We start from the raw sequence: 20,195 nt of genomic DNA on the forward strand, positions 1-20,195 counted from the left end.
AGTGGTGGTGGGTTAGGGAGGAGCAACTGGTGTCATCTGCCTGGACTTGTGCAAAGTATTTGAAGGCATCTCATACAACATCCTCGTCTCTACATTGGAGAGACATGGATCTGATGGATGCAGTGCTTGATGGATAAGGAGTTGGCTGGATGTTGCAGTCCATGGTTTGATGTCCAAGCAGACTCCAGTGATGAGTGGTGCAATAACAGGACAAGGGGGGAATGGCTTTAAACTGAAGGAGAGTAGATTTAGTAACAGGATGAAATTCTTTGCTGTGGTGAGACACTGGCACAGGTTGCCCAGAGAAGTTGTGGATGCCCCATCCCTGGAAGTGTTCAAGGCCAGGCTGGATGGGGTTTTGACCAGCCTGATCTAGTGGGAGGTGTCCCTGCCCACCGCAGACGGGTTGGAACTAGACAAGCTTTAGGGTTGCTCACAACCCCAACCATTCTATGATTCTATGAAAAATAAATACATACACACATACATGCAAAGACAGGTATTTTGATGCAAGTTTCTAGCCTCCTAGGTGAAAGGGAAAGAATTAAACAAATTCCTAAAGCTCCAGAGGTATATGGCAAGGGAAGGAAAGAATGACAAGGCTTGACAACCACAACACATTTATTTTGCACTCAAACCAACATGCTTGGTGAGAACCAGAGTTTTACAAACAAAAAACACAAGCAAACAAAACCCATCAAAAAGATCCCAAACAACCTGTCTTCAACCAGAAGCTCCTACCCCTGCCTGAAAACTACTTGAAGATCATACAGAAAACTCCTGGGGATCATACAGAAACATCAGAACTAATTTTCAGAGACACTTATCTTCTTGGATCATGCCATGGTACAGCTTTTAATGCAGTGTTTCTTTCCAAGTGCCAAGCTGACCAACAGTGAATTAGGACTTTGCTCTTCTGTGGGTATTGAAATCTGTAATGTTTTATAATAATACCACTTTTCCTACTCAAATACTCCTCACTGATTCCTATGAGATCCCCACAAGATTTAGTCTCTTTTTCTTCTGTTATCCTATTATAACTTAACAGTTACAGATGTATCAATAGTCTTCTCAAGTTACTAGTTCGGCCAAACATTTTTAGTGTTTTCTGCATAAACCTGATCACATTAGTAACGAACAAAGCTTAGCAAAGGCAAGTTTTGTGAGCATGTGGACCACCAGCCACTGTGCTGTAGGGTCAGGCCCATTCCATGCATTTCAATTAGTGTTTATCTAAATGCATATAATGGGTTTTCAGCTTTAAGTCTTTCTGAAGGTTTTGTTCTGTTGAGCTTGGTGGTAAACGAAGTCAATGTTAATTCAACACTGTAACACTGGAGGGGTATGTGCTGCAGCTGGCTGTGAAAATGTCAGTGCTGAACTGAGAAAACAGACAAGACATTTAAGCTAAAACTTAAAATTTTGGGTTTTTTTCTTCCTAAGCAATTTTTTAATAGCTAATAGTTCTATTCTGTAGTAATTTGCTAGTTTGCCTTCGCACAGTTTCCACAACAACCAAGTTACTAGGTTTTTTTTTTTTCTGTGAGGTTTTTACTTTTTAAGATTGTTAACATCTTCAATTTTCAGCTAATTGATACTATTTTAAAATACAGACAAATCTAAAGATAAGGTCAAAAAATCTGAGTTATAATGTTTACATTTCAATCTTTCTGTACTAAAGAGTGACTAATAGTTCATAGTTTATCCAAACCTTAACTTGCCGTAGACATCGGTCCTTCATTTGAGCTTCATTCAAGAAACTAAATCACTGCTTTCCCCTCAGCATAGTGACTTCTCAAGTAGATTTCTAATGCTTGAAATAACCACAACAAGAGGAGAAAGAACCCAGCACAACACAAGCTGAACATCCCATACAATGTGTGCTCTGCATCCTATAACGTCCCTCCAATGGGACCAAGATGGCAAAGGGAAGGAAGGCCTTGTGCAGAGCAAGGGCCTCCGAGCAGCGTGTCAGAGAGAAATTGTTTTTCTGCTCCTTTTGATGGGAGATGCTTTCAAGTCAGGAAATTAGAAGCAGGTGTGCCAGAGGGCACACACACATACATGCAGCACACTGAAAAACACGCGCTTCCAATTTGCAGACATGAAAGAGGCTCCTGTTGAATGGAAGGAGAAATGAAAATGTAGCTGCTTTCTGTGAGCCATAAGCAGGGAGCTTATGGAGCTCTGACAAGCTGCTGGAGCCTCGGTCTAGCTAGTGAAACACACAGTACCTCCACACAAAGTGTTGGAACTTGGTTTAAAGGAGTGTAAAATGGAAACTTGCATTACTCACAGCCAAGAATGGAAAAATTAATCTGGTTTACTCCAATGCCAAAGTACGAGTCTTCTCTTTTCAGAAGTTACAGATACAAGTTACAGGTTATCTGTATTGTATTATCTATACAGCAAAGTCTGAACATGGTCCTGTTGTTTTAGCTTTGATATTGTTGTTTTCAGTTCAATGGTAGTACCTTAAGTGTCAGCTAACAAGAACTACTATTGCTGCTTTATTTCCTGAATAACTTCTAGTTATGCCTAATGGAAACACGGTGAAACCTGTATTTTATGTCATTTCCAACATCTCTAGAAAGAGCTGACTAAAGACTTGCAAGCCAGTGATTTTAAAAAACAAAATAGAGTACAATAAAAATATTTGTCTGGCAAGATAACGATGCAGTTAGTTACATATTAAAATAAAAATTTAATGTATAATTCTGAAAAAACATAAAATAGCCAGTCTAACAGAATGCACTGCAGTATTAAATTAAAGTTCCATTACTTTCAGCTTTTTGTACTCCTATCAGCTGCTGCATCTTGTCTTCATACTAGCTGGGGAAATTTTTAACTTACTGACCTGGTGCCAGGAAGAACACCTGCAAACAAAGTCCTGTCCAATTCCTAAAGCATTGATCCTAGAGGGATCAATGGAGCACATTCCTGTTGCAGACAGAATATCCTTAGATGATTTACCTACTAAGAATATGCAATGGAAATCTTCCAAAACGTTGAAACTTTAGTAAATTTGGGTAAGTTTCAAAGATAACAAAAGAAAAATTCAACATCCAGACAAACTGTCTCTAAAGTATCTTCTCTAAGGAAAGGTGGGAAAACATTTACTATGTCTCTAAGTTTTTAATATAGGCAAAATAAACTAAAATCACTCTGAAGAACAACTCATTCAGCTTTTCTACAATTTTACAGATAAGAAAAAAAACGGTTAGAGATGTACAATATGCTAAATGCATGAATCCTTTACTTCTAAATAGTGGGAAATGGCAGGTAACTTTATAATAAAGCTATTTGTTTGAATTATTAATGAGAATTTCTGATGTACCTCCGAGGGAGGTTAGAATGAAGAAAAAAACTTGGGTCCCTTAAAAAGGACGTGCTTTTTACATTCTTCTTTACATTTAACATATTTTGAAGGACTCATTTCAGTTAAACTGAAAAGAGAAAAGCAACACTTTTTTACCTTGCCTGCCTTGAGAAGCTTTGCTGCTACTGATCTCTTGCTAAAAATACTACATCTCTCGAAACTACATCACTTTTGTCATATAAAACTTACAGGAAAGAAGCAAGACAGTAGCTTATGTGTTAGTTACTTCAACATATTCATTTACTCCCAATCACAGAGAAGTGTTTAAGATGTAAAAAGAGAGCTCAGTTTGCCCCTGTCTCCAATTCAATTTATATCCCTGCACCTATTTCAAGCCCAATTAAAATTTGAAGAGGTAATAAGCCCTCTTTGATTATTGCATCCATCCAGTCCTGCTTCCCAAGGGCTCCTCCAAAGGCAATTCAAACAACCACTCTGATAATTTTGAGGACAAACCCCTCAGCACTGAACACTGTGTTCAATTGACAGCTTCTCAACGCTACCATACCCACAAATCATCTCTGCCTCTTGCATCCTTTCCCTTTTCCCAGCCTCGTGGTGGTGGTGAGTTAGTTCAGACACCACATGCTACAGCACTGAAGCCTCTGAAAGGCATCTGGACACAAAGGCTTCAGAGGTAAATACTGATCTGTCTGGAGATAGACCTCTTCTTCCTCTACCCTCTGGTTCATGGGAACAATGACATAACTCTTCTCCATATGCAGCTGTTTCATCTGTGATGCATTAGGTTACCTATTATTCCCCAAACCTTACAGGACCAGACTGATTTTGAGAGATAATACATATTTCTACAAAGAGATCAACTGTATCATAATATCCATCTCACACAGCATAGCTCAAACAATCTGTTCAGGATAGAAGGTTTGCATGTGAAATTCCTCTGGGCATTTGGAGCGTGGACTCAGAAGGACACAGGCCAGACACACAATGCTGCACTTGTGTGTTATCTCAGGCCTAATAACACATGTGAGGTTGAAGCAAGATTTATAATTACATTTTAAATGTAATTCACTGGCACAGGTTGCCCAGAGAAGCTGTGGATGGTCCAATCCTGGAAGTGTTCAAGGGCAAGCTGGATGAGGCTCTGGTCTTGAGCAAGCAGTCCCTGCCCATAGCTGGGGGGTTGGAACAAGACGGTCTTTAAGGTCCCCTTCAACACAAACCAGTCTATGATGCTACAAAACAACACCTGGTCAGGTATCCACCACCAGATCCTTGTACATCTGGAGATCACAAAGCCAGTTATTTGCATTACAAGTTCATTTATCTGCATTAAAGTTTCCCTGAAAAAGATTTACTCTGTGGATTTTCACATCACTGTGGTTTGTGTCAAGAGTGCATTTTCAAATAAGAATCTACAGATCAGTGGCTTCCATAAGGAGACCAAAATGCTGGCTGTGACCATAGCTCAACAACCATTTTCACAAGCACAGGCCATCTCTCCATAGATGTCATTCCTATTCCATCCTATCCCACATTACCTGTACCATTTTACCTGCAAAAGCAACCATGAGACACACAGGGGACTGGAAAAAGGAACAGATATGAACAAAAACAAGAAGTCTGAGCAGGAAAAGGTGGGAGCAGGAAGAGTGAATATACTTATTCCCTTATTGATGTGGATTTCAAAACCAAGAGAACCCTCCTTGAGGAGAGGGCTGGACTAGATCTCCAGAGGTTCCTTCCAAGCTTAACAATTCTGTGCTTCTTCACAACACAAAGTGTGCTGTTTTTCCCTCAGGAATGATGAATCATATATACATATGTTTATCTAACACAGTTTTTAAACTATTTTGATGTAAACTCTAAAATGCCTTTATCAGAACAGAGGTCACTGCTTTTGATCAAAGACCTTAACAGTCTTTAAGGATCTGGGTGAATTCACCAACACAAGACACTGTTAAGGGAGTTGGGCACATGATCCTTCTTTACACAGAATAAATGAAGTCTATACATGTATTCCTAAAACACTGCTGTTACCTGTATTTGATTCAGTCAGGAACAGGCTGTGGGAAGTGGAGAAGAGCAAGGCATCACTGAAAGATTTTCCCAGACTAAATCTTCAATCATACCTCATAAGTAAATCTCCATAAATCTGATATCCCTGCTACCTTCTCAACAAAACATAACTTCGGGCTCAGTCCTGCTGAATGAGTTCAATATATTACAAAACTCCAATTCCTCTTCTTTAGGATTATAAACCATGATTAGGTCCTACTTAAATTCTTCCTAGGACATCCTATATGCCTTTCTTGTATCAAATAGTTTCTTCAAATGGATTTTAATAGAAGCTGGAGACTGCAGATGGTGTCATAGAATTTCTGCATTTTGTAACTAAGACAAGACCTTCTGTCTGCCTTCAGAAATGCAATATTAAAGGTTTACTGGCTTTAATGACTGACACCTAGACACAAAGCACACCCCCACGCACGAGGAATAGATAAGTACATTTTTATCACCTACTGTTGCAAAGCTAGAAGAAGAAATGCAACACATCGGTCTCCACACTTCCACTCAAAAATTCCACCTATAGATGCCTTTCAAAGCCTTATGCATTAGCTGTTACTGTAACTTTTGTATTTATCTTTATATTTCTAGTTAAGATTCTGTATATCCAGACAAAACTATGACTTTTCAACTCATCTCAGGAAAGACACAGATTCTTACCCCAGTAGTATTACTTTTGGCACAGTTAGTGGATGAATATTCACAACCATCACGGATATTCCAACTGGGGAGGAGATTCAATGTCACACTTGATATTGTTTTGAATGAGAAGAATATGCACAAACCCTTTGATTCCTATTATGTTCAGGAAAAAATAGGAAATGTTTTCTTTAAGTACAGCCAAAAAAACGGACTATTGTTTCTCCTGCGGTTGGGTTTTGTTCACAAATGTTTTCCCTCCAAATAATACCCATCTTCCTGTGTTTACATTCATATACCAACAAAAAACAGCCACTAAAGAGTTCCAAGTGGCCTTAGAAGTGGGGGTTTGGCCTCTTTTTTTGGGGAGGTGGTGGGGGTGCTTAAAGGGGAGGCTGTTTTGTTTGTGTCTGCGTGCACACATGCATGTAAAAGCTTTTAGACACCAGAGATTTGGCTTCTCCCACATGCTGATCCAAAAATCAGTTTAGCTGTTACTTACATTTACACTAAATAAAGGCCACTGGTCATGCTCATTCATTTAAGAAGCTTTCACTCAGTCTCTACCATCATTCTTGCATGGAATGGTACTTGTATTATGCTGTTAGATGTCACAGTTAAGACTTCCCAGGTATCTTGGCTATGCCAAGATACTGCAAAATTCTCTGGATTTCTTGTATTTTAATACTGGTTTTGAGACACTTAGAGAATACTTGTAATGCTTATCCTTCCGGTGCCAATAAAGTCCCAGAGTCATTTTTTTTCCTAAAAAAAATATTAATTTTTATATAATTCAGAGTTTGTATGTCAAAATGTCTCCAAAAGTTGACAGAAAGAAATCAGAAAGATTTTACTTGTTTGCACAGAGACTGATTTTAGACTGAGAGTTACAGAGTAAACCTTGAATTTCAGGCCCTTTATATTCATTCCTATGTTCCACCATCTCCCCCATCCTGTCTTTAGAAAGTCTTCATCTTTTGATTTCAGTTGTCCCAGGCCCTGTTAAACTATAACCATAAAATATGAGTTTTACAATATCCTGTATTTTATAAACCTTGAAGTAACTTTTGAAAAGCCAAAAAAAATAAAACCCAAGACAGTGTGGTTAAACAACAAGGCCAAGTGACTGTTAGAGGTATAAAATTACCGTTCAAGAAGTTGAAGTCATGCCCAAACAAGTTCAGAACCACCACCTTTGGCACATTCAATATAAAATCATGACAAAAATAGCCAAAAATATTCAAGAAACAACTTGCTAAAAGGCATAAGAACTAATAGCAAATCCTGCCTGAAGAGGCAGAAGCAGAAGCCTGCCAGCAGCCACAGGGCCAGCAGAAGATCCAAAATGTCTTCAAATAATACACAACCACTGAAAGAAAGTTACAGGAACTTGGAAGTACTTTAAATGAAGTAGTTGTATGGCAATGTCTTCTCCCTCCTCCCTCCTTTTTTAATGAGGCAGGTATTGAAAGACATGTCTCCAACTGAAGCTTCAACAGAAGGATTTTAGAACAAAATTAATAAAAATTGAAGAATAAACCCTACTGCGTTTTTACTGTGGCATTTAAACTAACACTTTTCCTTCTCCAAGAAAGCTTCTACAAAGGTAAACCACCACAGAATAACAAAAACATTCCCAGCAAAATTTAAATAACTGCAAGTTGTTTCTTAAATAACTGTTCTTTTAAGAACAAAAAGAAATGAGAAATCTTGAGAAGTCACCCTGACCTGTCAAAAACAAGTATATCTCCAGCTTCTAAACTCCCAGTATCACAAACTGCTAGAAGCTTGGATAATGCAGTGGAGGTGCTTTTCCCAGTCCTGTAACTTTCCTTGGAAACCTGCAAACACCCTCTATCTGAAACAGGTCACCAAACTACCTGGAGCTCTGGTTCAACCCAATGTGTCCATTCCACATGGATTTCAATGTGCAAGAGTTTGTACTCCTTTGAATTACTACTCCAAACTCTCCTTTCTCCACACCACAGGTTTTCCCCAGACTGTTCAATCTCTTGCTGACCTCCTAGACCTAAAGACATGAGCAATTTCATAAGTAAGGAATCAAAACAGTTTACAAAACCTGGCCCTTAAAAACTGTTTGTAGCAAACTAACACCAAAGAACACCCTTTCCATGATTCACTATAGAGCCTGATATAATTAACTCTCAAAGACTGAATTTCTATCCACATTTATCACTAAAAACAGTTAAAAAGTGTAAATCAACACAAAATGTGAAAATTTTTATTTCCCAAAGAATACTGAAGTTAAATTATTTGGTTTAACATCTAGTAATAACTTTGAGCATTAAAAAGAATTTCTTGGAGAAAAAGATTTGTGCCTAATTTACCACTTAAAGATAAATTAAAAGGAAGAGACATGGGAAATTAAAACAATATTATATTGAGAAACCCACAGAAATACAAACTGATTGTAAATTTCTGTTACTTTATGTGCACATTTTAAATGCTTTTACATACAGGTGTAAATGTGCTTAAAATGAAACATGAAATGAACGTGCACAGAGAAAACACAGTTTTTACTTATACATAACATGCAAGTTTCATTTGTTGTCTTTTTTAAAAAATATACATCCACATAAAACTCATTTAGAAACCGAAAGAGAAGGGTATAACCATATTATAAATAGAGTCTAGTCTGATTTGAGCTACATCAGTGGTGATCTTCTCTAAGGAAGCACTGTCAACCCTGGAGCTTTCCAAATCAAAGCATCTTCTAGACTTTATTTAGACAGTACCTTTATTGTCTAAAAATATCATTTAACAATGATGTATGTTAATGTATCATTTTCTTGCTGAGCCATGGCAGTTTCACCTGAATATTTGCAGATGTTTATGCCCCCGTTCCCAACTCCTCTTGTGATCCAGCCAAGTACTAAGTTTCATTCTTTCAACTTTTCCTATAACTTAATTTTTCCATCCCTTTACTCCTTAATTAAATTCATGGTTCACATTGTTGGATGTTCATATTTTAAACAAGAGTCAGGCATCAATATATTTTAAAACTGCACTAAACATAAAGTACATTATAAAATAAAACATTATGAGCTTCTGAAAATGGAAAAAAGAATGGTATTGATTACAGAGGAGTTCTCCCTTCCTGTAAACATTTCTATCTCCCTCTCTCTCACAGACATACACACATTTACTTTAAAGGAAAACCAGAAACAAGAGTTTAATTAAACACCACTAGTCTGAATTTCAAATCAGGGAATAAACAGATGGCCACGCTTCATAGAGCACCAGCAGGCCACTTCAATTAACTGAGATTGGGATCAGGGTCATGTCATGGGAGCTAGAAGATCTGAACCAAAGAAACATACATATATATATATGTGTGTGTGAGATAGTTATAAATAGTATAACACTAAAGTAACTACCACTATATAAAATTGGTACCAGCAAAAAGGGAGGAGGCTTCTATTTAAGGTCATCATTAAACCCAGACATCTCCTCCAAGTGCATCACTACTTGCACAGACTTCAAATCCAGCTGCCTTTGTAAAGAAGAGCTTAAAAAAAACTAAATAAAGGTGTCCTTATCAGCTTTTCTACAAACAATCTCTAATACTGGACTTATACTCTCTAATTAATAGGATCCCAAATATTCAGATATATTTCCATACATAGGTAAGGATTTATTAAACTATAATCAGTATTACACTAAAATCAATTCCTTGAGTAGAATCATCTTCTGACACTTCCATGTTCAGTAGAACTTTCCCCTGAGTCAGTACTAAGAAGGATATTTGCTATTACTGACACTGAACTTAAGGGTGAACACCTACACAAATTTTCAACAGTGCAAGAGAGATGTAAATGTAGGGGAAATTAGAAAGTGTATGACTCCAAAAGAAACGCAGGATATTTCTAATGCTCTGGAGCCTCTCAAATTTTAATTCTACACCCTGATACCTTGCTGCCTCCACTATTTCTGTATCAGGACTAACTCTGCAATGCTCATGGGATACCACTGACATCACCTAAATCTGAACTCTGCAGATTTCCTTCACCTCTCCCTGTATTGAAAGCTGGTAACTCTGACACTTATTCTAATAATTTGGTTTTGCCTTTTCCCTTTCCTTTTAAAAAGAAAAGAGAGATAAACAAATGCATTTAAATATTCACTGGAAATAGGAATTACATATTTTGGAGGGAAAAATGCTGTTTGCAGCATTTCTGTATCCAAAGGACTCTCAAATTATCTTAGTCCCTTACAGAAGGCTTCACAGAAGAATTCTGCATTTAACACAGTATTGGGTTTCTTCACAGGAAAGGTTCCTAAATATATAAATACAGCACATCTTGGATTTAAAGACAGTACTGACATATATCTATATGCAAATAAATGATACAAATGTGGAACATAGTTTAGAAATAACGATATTTGAATCCACCATTCACAGAAATAATTTATTTGGAATTTACAAATTAATTACATTACGGAAAGATAGCAACTTTGTTAAATATTTATAAAAGTAGTAAATACCTGAAGTACTCACAGCAGTGGAGTAAGGGGTATGAGCTCCTGTATTTTCAGCCCAGCAGCCACAACCATAAAGAGCTGCCTAAGGAAAGAAGTGCATTGTTCATAAATTTTAAGTATACAAGATTTTTGGTTTGTACCCTTTCCTTAAAAAAAAAAAAAAGCAAACAAAACAATCTCAAAATCAACAACAACAAAAAAAGAAACCCAAGAAAAATCTAAGTATTAATACAAAAAATAAGAAAGAACATCATCACTGTATTGCAATTCCAATCTGTTTTGCTACATCCTCTTTTACTATTCTTCAGATCTGAGTCTTTGTCACAGATCTAAGGTATTTTAACCTAACTTACCAGAAAAGGAGGGTACAAATATCCCTGTTCATATAAAATCTCTTTCACTCTGCTATTCCAAAAATTCAAAAACTCTTAAATACAATTCAATAGAGAACTGCTTTTAGGACAGTGGCAAAAGTTAACCAAAAATACAGCTGTACAACAAGGGAGGATAACATTTTTGATGCACCTCAAAATTCCCTCACCTAATAACAGTAAGGTGACACACCAGAAATATAAACATCATAAATATGAATAACATTAATAACAAATAGAAATTACTTATAAACATATTAATAAGTAAAAGTAGCACATCACAAATACCTTCTGTGTTAATGCCTTTGTCACTTCCACCAATTCACAAGATCATATAAAAATTAATTAGGACAGCTTTCCTAAATATTGAGAGAAATCTTATTTTAAGACTCTTAAGCATTTAAGAGACTATTTGTGGTATTAAGGAGGTATTTAAGCCCAAGAAATTAATATCTCTGGCAAAAGGTAACTCACTACAGAACATCCTCTTACCCCTCAATGTTTTATTACACTGATGGAGGACACTAAGAACAAAAATTGCATTTCAGTGAAGTGAAAATGCCTTCAGTGGAGAACAACAGTTTGCTAGCCAATATCAACTAAAATATTGCCTAATAATCACCTGACCAACTCTTCCAGGATGCTTCAGTGCTAAACCTCCACTGGAGACAGCAGCAGCAACATTTCCTTCTTGGTCAACAACAACTGCGCCAACTGTATCCAACGTTCCTGAGTCGTTCTCCTGCAGGACACACAAACAGGAACAACTAGTAAAAACAGTATATTAGAGGCAGATGATACTTAGGAGTGGGCAAACTACAGTAGACAAAACCAATCACAGGCCTAGCAACAAAATGGACTTGTTTTCATGCACATTGTACCCACTGTGCTGGCATAAATCTTCATAAAATGCTCTCTTGCTTCAGACAGGACCCAAAGAAAAAGAAGGTGACAAGAAGGTAATAACCATCTTAGAACTCATCCAATGCTTAAATCACCTGCCTTTACTCACAAAAGTGCCAAAAATACTCTTTTTTTTAGTGGTGGCCACTTGTCCACTAAGAAGTGATTCAGCAACTTACTCCAAAGATCCTATATCAAAATGCCTTTCCCAAAAGCTTCAAGACGGAATTTTCAGAGGCTCTGATCTTTAAAGATGTATGATTAAAAAAACACACAAAACAATAGCAAGAAAAACCAAAACAAAATCAAGAAGCAGTTTACCATGTAAAGAGAAAATTCTGATATTCTGAGTGAGACAATAACAGAAGCCTTGAGAAAAAATCTCCCCTAGGTCAGATTCTTTCGCCAAGATTTTTTTCTCAGTTCAGGAATCTTTAGTGGGTGAAACAATTTAACTTTTGCTCATTAAAAAAGTGTCCTTTACCATCATTTCTGAGGTAGATGTCCCCCCCTAGGAGCAGGAGTCTTCCAGCATTCATTCCTGACTCAAGCTCTCTGTCTGCTGTTCCACAAACACTTCTGCTCTCTCCCCTTGGATCTTTGTGCCCTTCCCCTCTTCCTCAGTACACCATGTTCAGTCACTCTTAAAGAAGGAGCAGTTTTCCCCACTCTGCCTGGGTTTTCCCTGTATTCCTCTCCCTGCAGAACCCAGGGCAAGGCACCCTGACCTCATGCCCAACCACACACATAGCATGCAGTGTACAGAAAATAAAACCAATAAAAAAACCTCATCCATCATCCATCACATACTCCAAAGGTGCACAAGCCTCAAGCCTCCTATATAAACTTACCCAACAAAGGATAAGATATTAAGCTTTTCATATAAATGTGAATTTTCTGCACTAGGATCCAGAGGGAGGAAGAAAAACAAAATATACCCAACTACTCAACTCCAAATTAGAGAGTTCCCACCATCAATTAGAATTTCCAATGTCATTTATCAAGCAGGATTTTTAGGACTCCTACACTGATGATACTCTGGCCACACTGAAGAGAAAACACTTGAGTTAATACTTTGTCAGTCTTAAAAGGAAAAATATGCAATGCAGCACTACAGTATCTCTCAAGCAACTGGAACTCCTAAGCAGGAGTGTCATCCTCAGCTTTCATCCAGAGTAACAGTAAGTTTTTTCTCTGCACCTACGACTAGATTGTCCTTAACAAGTTCTACTCTCGGAAGTTGGCACTGACCATACTCAATATTAAAACAAGCAGATGGATGTCTCAACAGCATAGCAGAGAAACTGCTTAAAGGAAGAGGGGTGAGAAGTTATAGACCCAGGGTCTCAACTGGCACTGGGAAGAAGAGCAAGTTGAAAAGCAGAGGAAGGAAAAAACTAGGACATGGAAAGGTAAAAGAAGTTTTGAGGACTGGAACAAAGAGGATAAGGAAAGTGCATGCTCCCTTGATTGAAAAGATGAATGAAAATTAAGCAACCCTTCCCTAACATCTCATGTGCAACTGTATTTCTCACCTCCCAGGACTTGCAGACACGGCCTAACTGAGGTAACATTAACCCAGATTTAACAATACTTATCAGTGGATTCAAAAGTTCTTAAGCAGCAGAGCAGGCTGCTCACTGGAGATGCAGACTCCCATCCTTGGGAGGTTTTCAAGATCAGACTGGACAAAGCTCTTCCCTACATGAATTCTCCTATAATTTCTACATAGAGAAGAACTACTAATATGATGCAGGTTTTGTTGTCCCTCCCCTGCCCCCTTTTATCAAAGGAAGTTATACCCTCAACGAGAAACTTGATTAATAGACAACTACAGATATGAAAATCAAGCCTGTCAAAGTTAGGAAATACCAGAATTAAGGCCACCTGTGCAATCTTAATTCCTATTAAAATCAAACATTTAGGGTTTCTATAATGAAAAGAAATACATCTCAGAAGGATGATCAGTAAGTTTTTCATATCATCTGACAGCCTAGGAAAAAAATGTTTGCAGCCTTCTTTGCAGCATGTGCAAAAGTATCTGCTCAATCTGCCATCCATCTTCTGCCTTAGCTCTCACACACAAAATATTTGCCTTCAGTACCTCCATTACTAATTTGTTTCTTAAAAAGATATTTTAATCAAAAATCCACAAGCATTTAAAAGTATAAGCTAGATGGAAACTTTCTTCGTCCATATTTCATTTCAAAGAAGATCTATTTCCCATCAGTATGTGCCATCAATTCAGTGCTAATTTGCTTGCTTTGGCTTATTCTATTTTTAAATGAGGCAACTAAGGAGGTCGGAAACCTTTTCTAAGGGAAGCATTTTTAAGGGAAGGTTGTGTTGGCCCACACAACCCTCTGAAGGAAATCTGCATCAGTCAAGCAAAGGAATTCCATATTTTCCTTCTCAGTAACGTAACTTTGTTAGGGGGGTTTTTTTGTGTTCAGAAAAAGATTCACTGATATACAGGTGATGTTATATGTATCCTTGCTCAGCAAACTGAAAACCAGTGGGGACCAGTTCTACTCCATATCCCATGGGAAAAATACAGTCAGATCTATTCTAGACTTACTCTGTTTGCTCCCATTTCAACATTACTGACTTCACACACAAGTAACATCACAAATCAATTCTATAGTTTAGGACTAAAAATCTAATACATATGTAAACTGTACTGACAACCCTATGACTTCTGAACCAGCAAATGAAGAGTTCGTCACAATTTAACAAAGGAACTTCCTGTGTATCTCCACACAAAAAGGCATCAAGTGCCTGTGGAGTTCCAGGAAGAATACACCTGGTGAGAAGACTTTCAGTGTCACACATTTCATCTCTTCAAACCATGTTGAAGAATACATAATCCTGTCAAGCCAGTATCAGGATAATCAAAACAAGTATGCTAAACACTACAATTCACAAAGTCTAAAATAAGCCCAAACTTTACATGGGTCCAATAGGGATTAAATAAGACCCAGCTTGCTTGCCCTTATCTTTTTATGTATTTGATTTATTAATTTAGCACCTTAGATTTAAGAATTTTTTGAGTTCTCTAAGGAAACTTGATTATTACTTGGTGATATCTGCTAATGAATTCCATATCTGACTTCAGCTAATAATTTATACAAGCAGGTCCACTGCAAAAGCAGTTTGGGGGTTTCAATGTAGTAGTACTGCAATCTAAAAATCATCTATTATGTAGTTAAAATTTTGCACGGAAACAACCAAAGGTCAATGTGCAAAGTAAGACCTCACATTAATTAATTTGCACCTTGTGACAGGAAAGGAAGATAATTTCATGAAACCATGGTCCAAATACTCAAACTTTACTAAGAACATGGATTCAAAGCAGGAAGATGCTCATCTGCACAAATGCAGAGTTCTGTCAAGTGTTTTAGAAATCTCATCCTTCCCTTTTTCTGCACATAAAAACCCCATAAACAGTCATCATTATAAAAGCCCCTAAGGAAGGAATTAAAGATTTAGGAGAGCTCTGCCCAGTCCCCACTAGAAGATTCTACACCCAGGATCTTTTCTCACAGAATTCCAGAACAATTACCATCAAAACTTATCTAGAACTGACAAAATAACAAATTAATCAGATTGAAGTAATTAACATCCAATCATCTAATCATACAAAGCTCTATGAAGAACCTCAGCCTTCCCAACTTAACAGTAGTTTGGTGTATAAAGAGAACATTTCGTCTGACTTCCACACGCAAGATGAGGGAATTATTTCATACCATATTTCCACAGATGAGTTCTGTTGTTTTGGTTTGGTTTTGTTTTCACTAGAATGAATGAAAAGTATTTAGGTTTCTTTTCCCATATTAAATGGATTTTGAAGTGTACTTCTGAAGTCTATGAAGCATTATTATCAAAGGTCATTTCAGCACAAATGTGGGATGGAAAATTTCTTTCTTTTTTAAGGAATAGGAAATATATAAAATTCAAATTCCTGTTCAAAATGTAATATTAAATAAGACAGAGTAGGACTGCCATAGTTGATTGCTACACTTATTACCTGCACATAAACATCTTCTAAATATGTTCAGTCTTAATACAGTAGCTGAAGAACGTGAAACTGTTGATTCCATTCATATAATTCAAACTGGGGTACAAATACTTGGTTATATACGTTAAACAAGATAAAAACCAAACCAGTTTTATTAAAACTCAAACTAAATAATGTTATTTATGGAGTTCAATAACTAGCCTATAAAATACTAACTTATAAGCACTAATCTATACCAAAAAAATCATGGGTACTGGAAGTTCTTAGTGCCACTCATTGAAATAAAGGAGAGGACAACTCCTCTTACAAGTAACTTCAGCATAGCTGTAAAAGAAGTTTGTAATAGTAGAAGGCAAAATAAAATTAGGGCTCTTAGCCAAACTCTTCTAAGTTATTTTCAATGACAATTTCCTCTGGTAAAAGACAGGCTCAGAGTAAGAAGACAAACATTTACTTCTGGTATTTACTGGTGCTTGGGGAGAAGAACTTGAGAATGGCATCTGGCTGAATGAACACACCATAGTCACTCCCCCTATGAGTTTTAGTTAATTCACACACAAAAATTATTTCTTAACTGTGTAAATGAGTAAGACTCTACAACTTGAAGTCTAAATTTTTACACCTTCAAAATGGTGAAGTTATTAATGGATCTTCCCGTGTGCAATCATACAAACCCCCTACAAATCCTGCATTGGGTCAACAATGAAAACCAGAGCAAATAGAAAATTCCATTTACTCAGGAAATAAAAGTCCTTTAGTAATTTACACTGCCAAGTTTTTCCATACAAGCTTTGACAAATTTAAATAGTCTCTCATTCTTCTTGAATGAGAGAGAGTTTTATTGAAAACTAATTTTTAAAAGCGTATTTTGTTTTTTAGCTGGTGACATTTAACAGCAGCTAAAACTTGTAAGTAATTTCAGTCTTTTTGGTCTGCAACACTACCTCTCCGCACCAGCCTTTTTGTTATGATCTCCTTACAACTTCACCTTTGTTAACATCCTTTCTACCTTGCTCTCCTCCCAGCTTGCAGTACTGGCAACAGAGGGACATAAGCACAGCTGCAGCACAGAGTCAAACTAGATAATGAAACAGCCCTGAACTCCTGCTGAAAATGACATTCTACAGCTCCAGAGAGGAACAGCAAATAAAAAAGTTACATGAGTATCTATCAATTAAAGGCTAGCTTTGACAAGAAGATAGACTTTTAATTATTCAAATATTTAAACGGTTCTAAATCAATTATTTTTAAACCTTTTCTGAGAGTTCAGCTTTGGCAGTGGGAGTTTTGGGACGACAAAGCACGTGCCTCATCCTTGCTAAATGACTTTTTTCCACTAGCTTGGAGAGAATTATTCTATTTTTTTGTTGTTGTTGTTAATTTGATTTTCTGAAGGGGAAAACAGACAGGATGTGCCCAGCAAGCTGACAAACCCAGTGTGTGGTGTTACTGGATTACTTACCAGTGAGTAGAGAGCTCTATTTGATCATCTCCTTTACCTACCACCACTGGCCTTTGGGGATCTCCCACAAGTGCTGCACAGGACTCTGGAGCCCTTGAAATTTCAAATTGCAGGTTGGTAAGCTCATGCATTGGCATTTGTTTCAAGCATTGACTTGCCCCTTATTACATGAACATCGATACTGTACAGAGACCCCTCCTCCCTCAGCTACACTTCAACATTTAGTTTCTCAAGGTGTGTGAAGTAAAAGGGAAAGACTCCAAACAAATAACTAACTTCCCCCACCCCCTGCAATCCTTACTTTCTTTACAGGTCTTATCTCCTTGAAAATCGAAAAATTAACACCATGCTAGGGAAAACTTCTAGTCTAAGAACACAGAAGAAAACTGCTTAATTTATCACTAGTTTGCACTCATACAGACTACAGAGAATACAGTTTTTTGCCAATTCTCCTGGATTTATACATTATTTATACCTACACACTGGTCAGACAGCTTATCAAAGTGGCCAATCTGAAAAGCCCACAGCCCCAAATAAAGCACAGGCATTTAATTTAATGAGCTATACTCATTTAACACAAATACTGTGAATGACATTCTCACGGGTAACAAAGGTTCTACATTCAAACTAAGAGGGGAACAGAGGGAATCCTGGTAGTTTTGTAGCACAAGTAATATGGGCCAGGTCAATGCTAGATGCATGCACAGATGCACATGTTTACCTACCTGATATTTCAAATTTCACCAATTCCAGCTCCATAATGCAGCGCGCTCAGGAAACATTAAAAAGTGGGAAACAGTGACAGAGATCCCAAGCTAAAGAAAACGTTTTGGTAAATAATTATCTGTTTGTGTTTACATTTGTCATCATATTTCCAGTTCAAAACAAGCAAAAGTATTTTTCTTAGCATAAACAAAGGTACAAAGTGACGGTTTGGTTCTCAAAATAGCAAGGCAGAAACTTTCAATTTGCAATAAGTTATCACTGTATCATCTAAATATTGGGATGGCCAAGGAGAAGTGGCTTCTGAGGCTACATTAATCTTACTTATCACATATGACAAATTTATTAGCAGTCAGCTGTAAGTTTAGGATGACACAAAAGAATGTGAAACAGGAGCTAACCTTTTCATTTGATTGTCTTCTTTTCTTTAGTTGAATGAGATCTGTTTCCACCTTTTCGGCCAACTCCAGCTTCCTCTTGTTCCTCTTAAAAGCTGCTAAACTAAACCCTATAAAAATAGTTCAAAAGCAATAACTAAGTAAAATTTACTTAATTTAAGCAAATACTGATAAGTTGACATTTCAAAGGACATATCCCCCACTTCTTCACTGACGCAAAAAGCATCAATAAAAAAGCCAACAACTAAGTATTTAATTTTCAGTACAAAATGTTTACATCTCTTCCTAAGTAAAGAAGCTCTACTATTGTTGAGCAACAGTGATGAATAAAACGTCTTGCAGAAACACACTGGTGAACACATGGAAGCTGTGCTGGTCTAAATCTCTCTGTTTGGCAAAGCAGCAGCACTGCACAGAAAGGAACAGAATAAGTGGCTTGTGTTAAAATTATTGTTTTTGACTGCTGACAAGTAAATAGATACCATGTGAGCTCATTCTGATATCCATAAACTTAGGCTACTATTTTATTACCTTAATTGCATATGTGTATGCTTACCCATACATATTTAAAGCCACACAATAGTCTAGCAATAGTTTTACATTCCATAATCCAACACAGTCTAAAGACCACCTAGGTCTTGAAAAGGCAAACATGTATTTTCCACATCTAAGTCCCACATTCAGAAAGGAAGTGTTCTCTAAAATGGAGTGAAAAATAAAACTGTTATGCTTAGGAGACCAAAATGACATATTCCCATTTTAGAAGTTTCAGTTCATGAAAAAATTGCATATATTGATATGTTTAGTTTAAATTAGTTTTGACTCTATATTACGCACAGATTGTTTTAACATCCTCTGTAAAATGTAAAGAGATGGGGGAAAAATGTCTTTTGTCACTTGTTTAATCACACCAAATCAAGCTATTGGGAGAGCAGAGTAATTTGAATTTGTGACTTACAAAAGGAAGGTTTTCTACTTAAACTTCAAAAAATGGCATTTTAAATGAAATTCTGAATATAGCTACATCACTATTATTCAGAGGACTGGAACAGCTGCATGAACAGTCTAGGAATAAAGTCAATATTGCAGAGCCAGCAGAACACAAAGCTTTCATTTACAATTCTCAAAGTAACAGACACTGAGCATTTTACTTCTTTGAAACTTCTCCATGCAGGTGCCAAATTCACCTAGTGAACTCTCCTTTAAACCTGTTTTTAAGAATATAAAACTGGACCTTAAACTACCCACAGTTATTCAAGTACATAACCTAAAAGTAATGAGAAAGCTGGCATTTCTCTCCAAAAACCTAATGAATACCAGTTTCTTAAAACTGCAAACACATATTAATCTGCCATCACCAAGAAAGGAACTTGTTCTAATATACAGAGCTGATTAATGCAGCTACTTTGGACAACACATTTCTACGTTTGAAATGAGGTCCAAGAGGTAAAACCCAAACACTTGATAAGGGGGAGCAGGTAAAGAATCATTTTAGTCAAGGACTAATTGGGGTGGGGAGAAATAAATAACAGGCCTCACACAGAATCAAGAACTTGTTAAACAGAAGCATCCCAAATAAACCAAGCCAGGACATTGTTTTTAACAGAACTTTTAAACAGGAGAACTTCTAAGCTGACATGAGTTCACCAAGCACAGCAAATACCTGTGGGCAGAGCCACAGTGTGGGTGAGTAGGAATGGTGTGTGGCCTTAGTCCTCCTCAAAAGCAGGTTTTACACCGGGAAAAATATGCCTAAGCCTGTTACCTGCTG

General features: G+C 37.1%; 1 protein-coding gene across 5 annotated transcripts in view; it reads right to left on the minus strand.

The window, feature by feature from the left end:
* TASP1 (taspase 1) overlaps positions 1-20,195 on the minus strand; it is a 79,549-nt gene that overhangs the window by 29,784 nt on the left and 29,570 nt on the right. For all 5 annotated transcript variants that reach the window (XM_027653905.1, XM_027653902.1, XM_027653900.1 and 2 more), the window contains 3 exons: positions 18,428-18,534; positions 11,543-11,662; positions 10,553-10,631 (listed from right to left, as the gene is read on the minus strand). In XM_027653905.1, the coding sequence (XP_027509706.1) occupies positions 10,553-10,631; positions 11,543-11,662; positions 18,428-18,534 (306 nt within the window). The remainder of the gene's footprint in view (positions 1-10,552; positions 10,632-11,542; positions 11,663-18,427; positions 18,535-20,195) is intronic.

The sequence above is a fragment of the Corapipo altera genome, unplaced genomic scaffold (genome assembly GCF_003945725.1).
Source record: "Corapipo altera isolate COAL_440 unplaced genomic scaffold, ASM394572v1 70, whole genome shotgun sequence".
In the NCBI taxonomy this organism is placed as follows: domain Eukaryota; kingdom Metazoa; phylum Chordata; class Aves; order Passeriformes; family Pipridae; genus Corapipo; species Corapipo altera.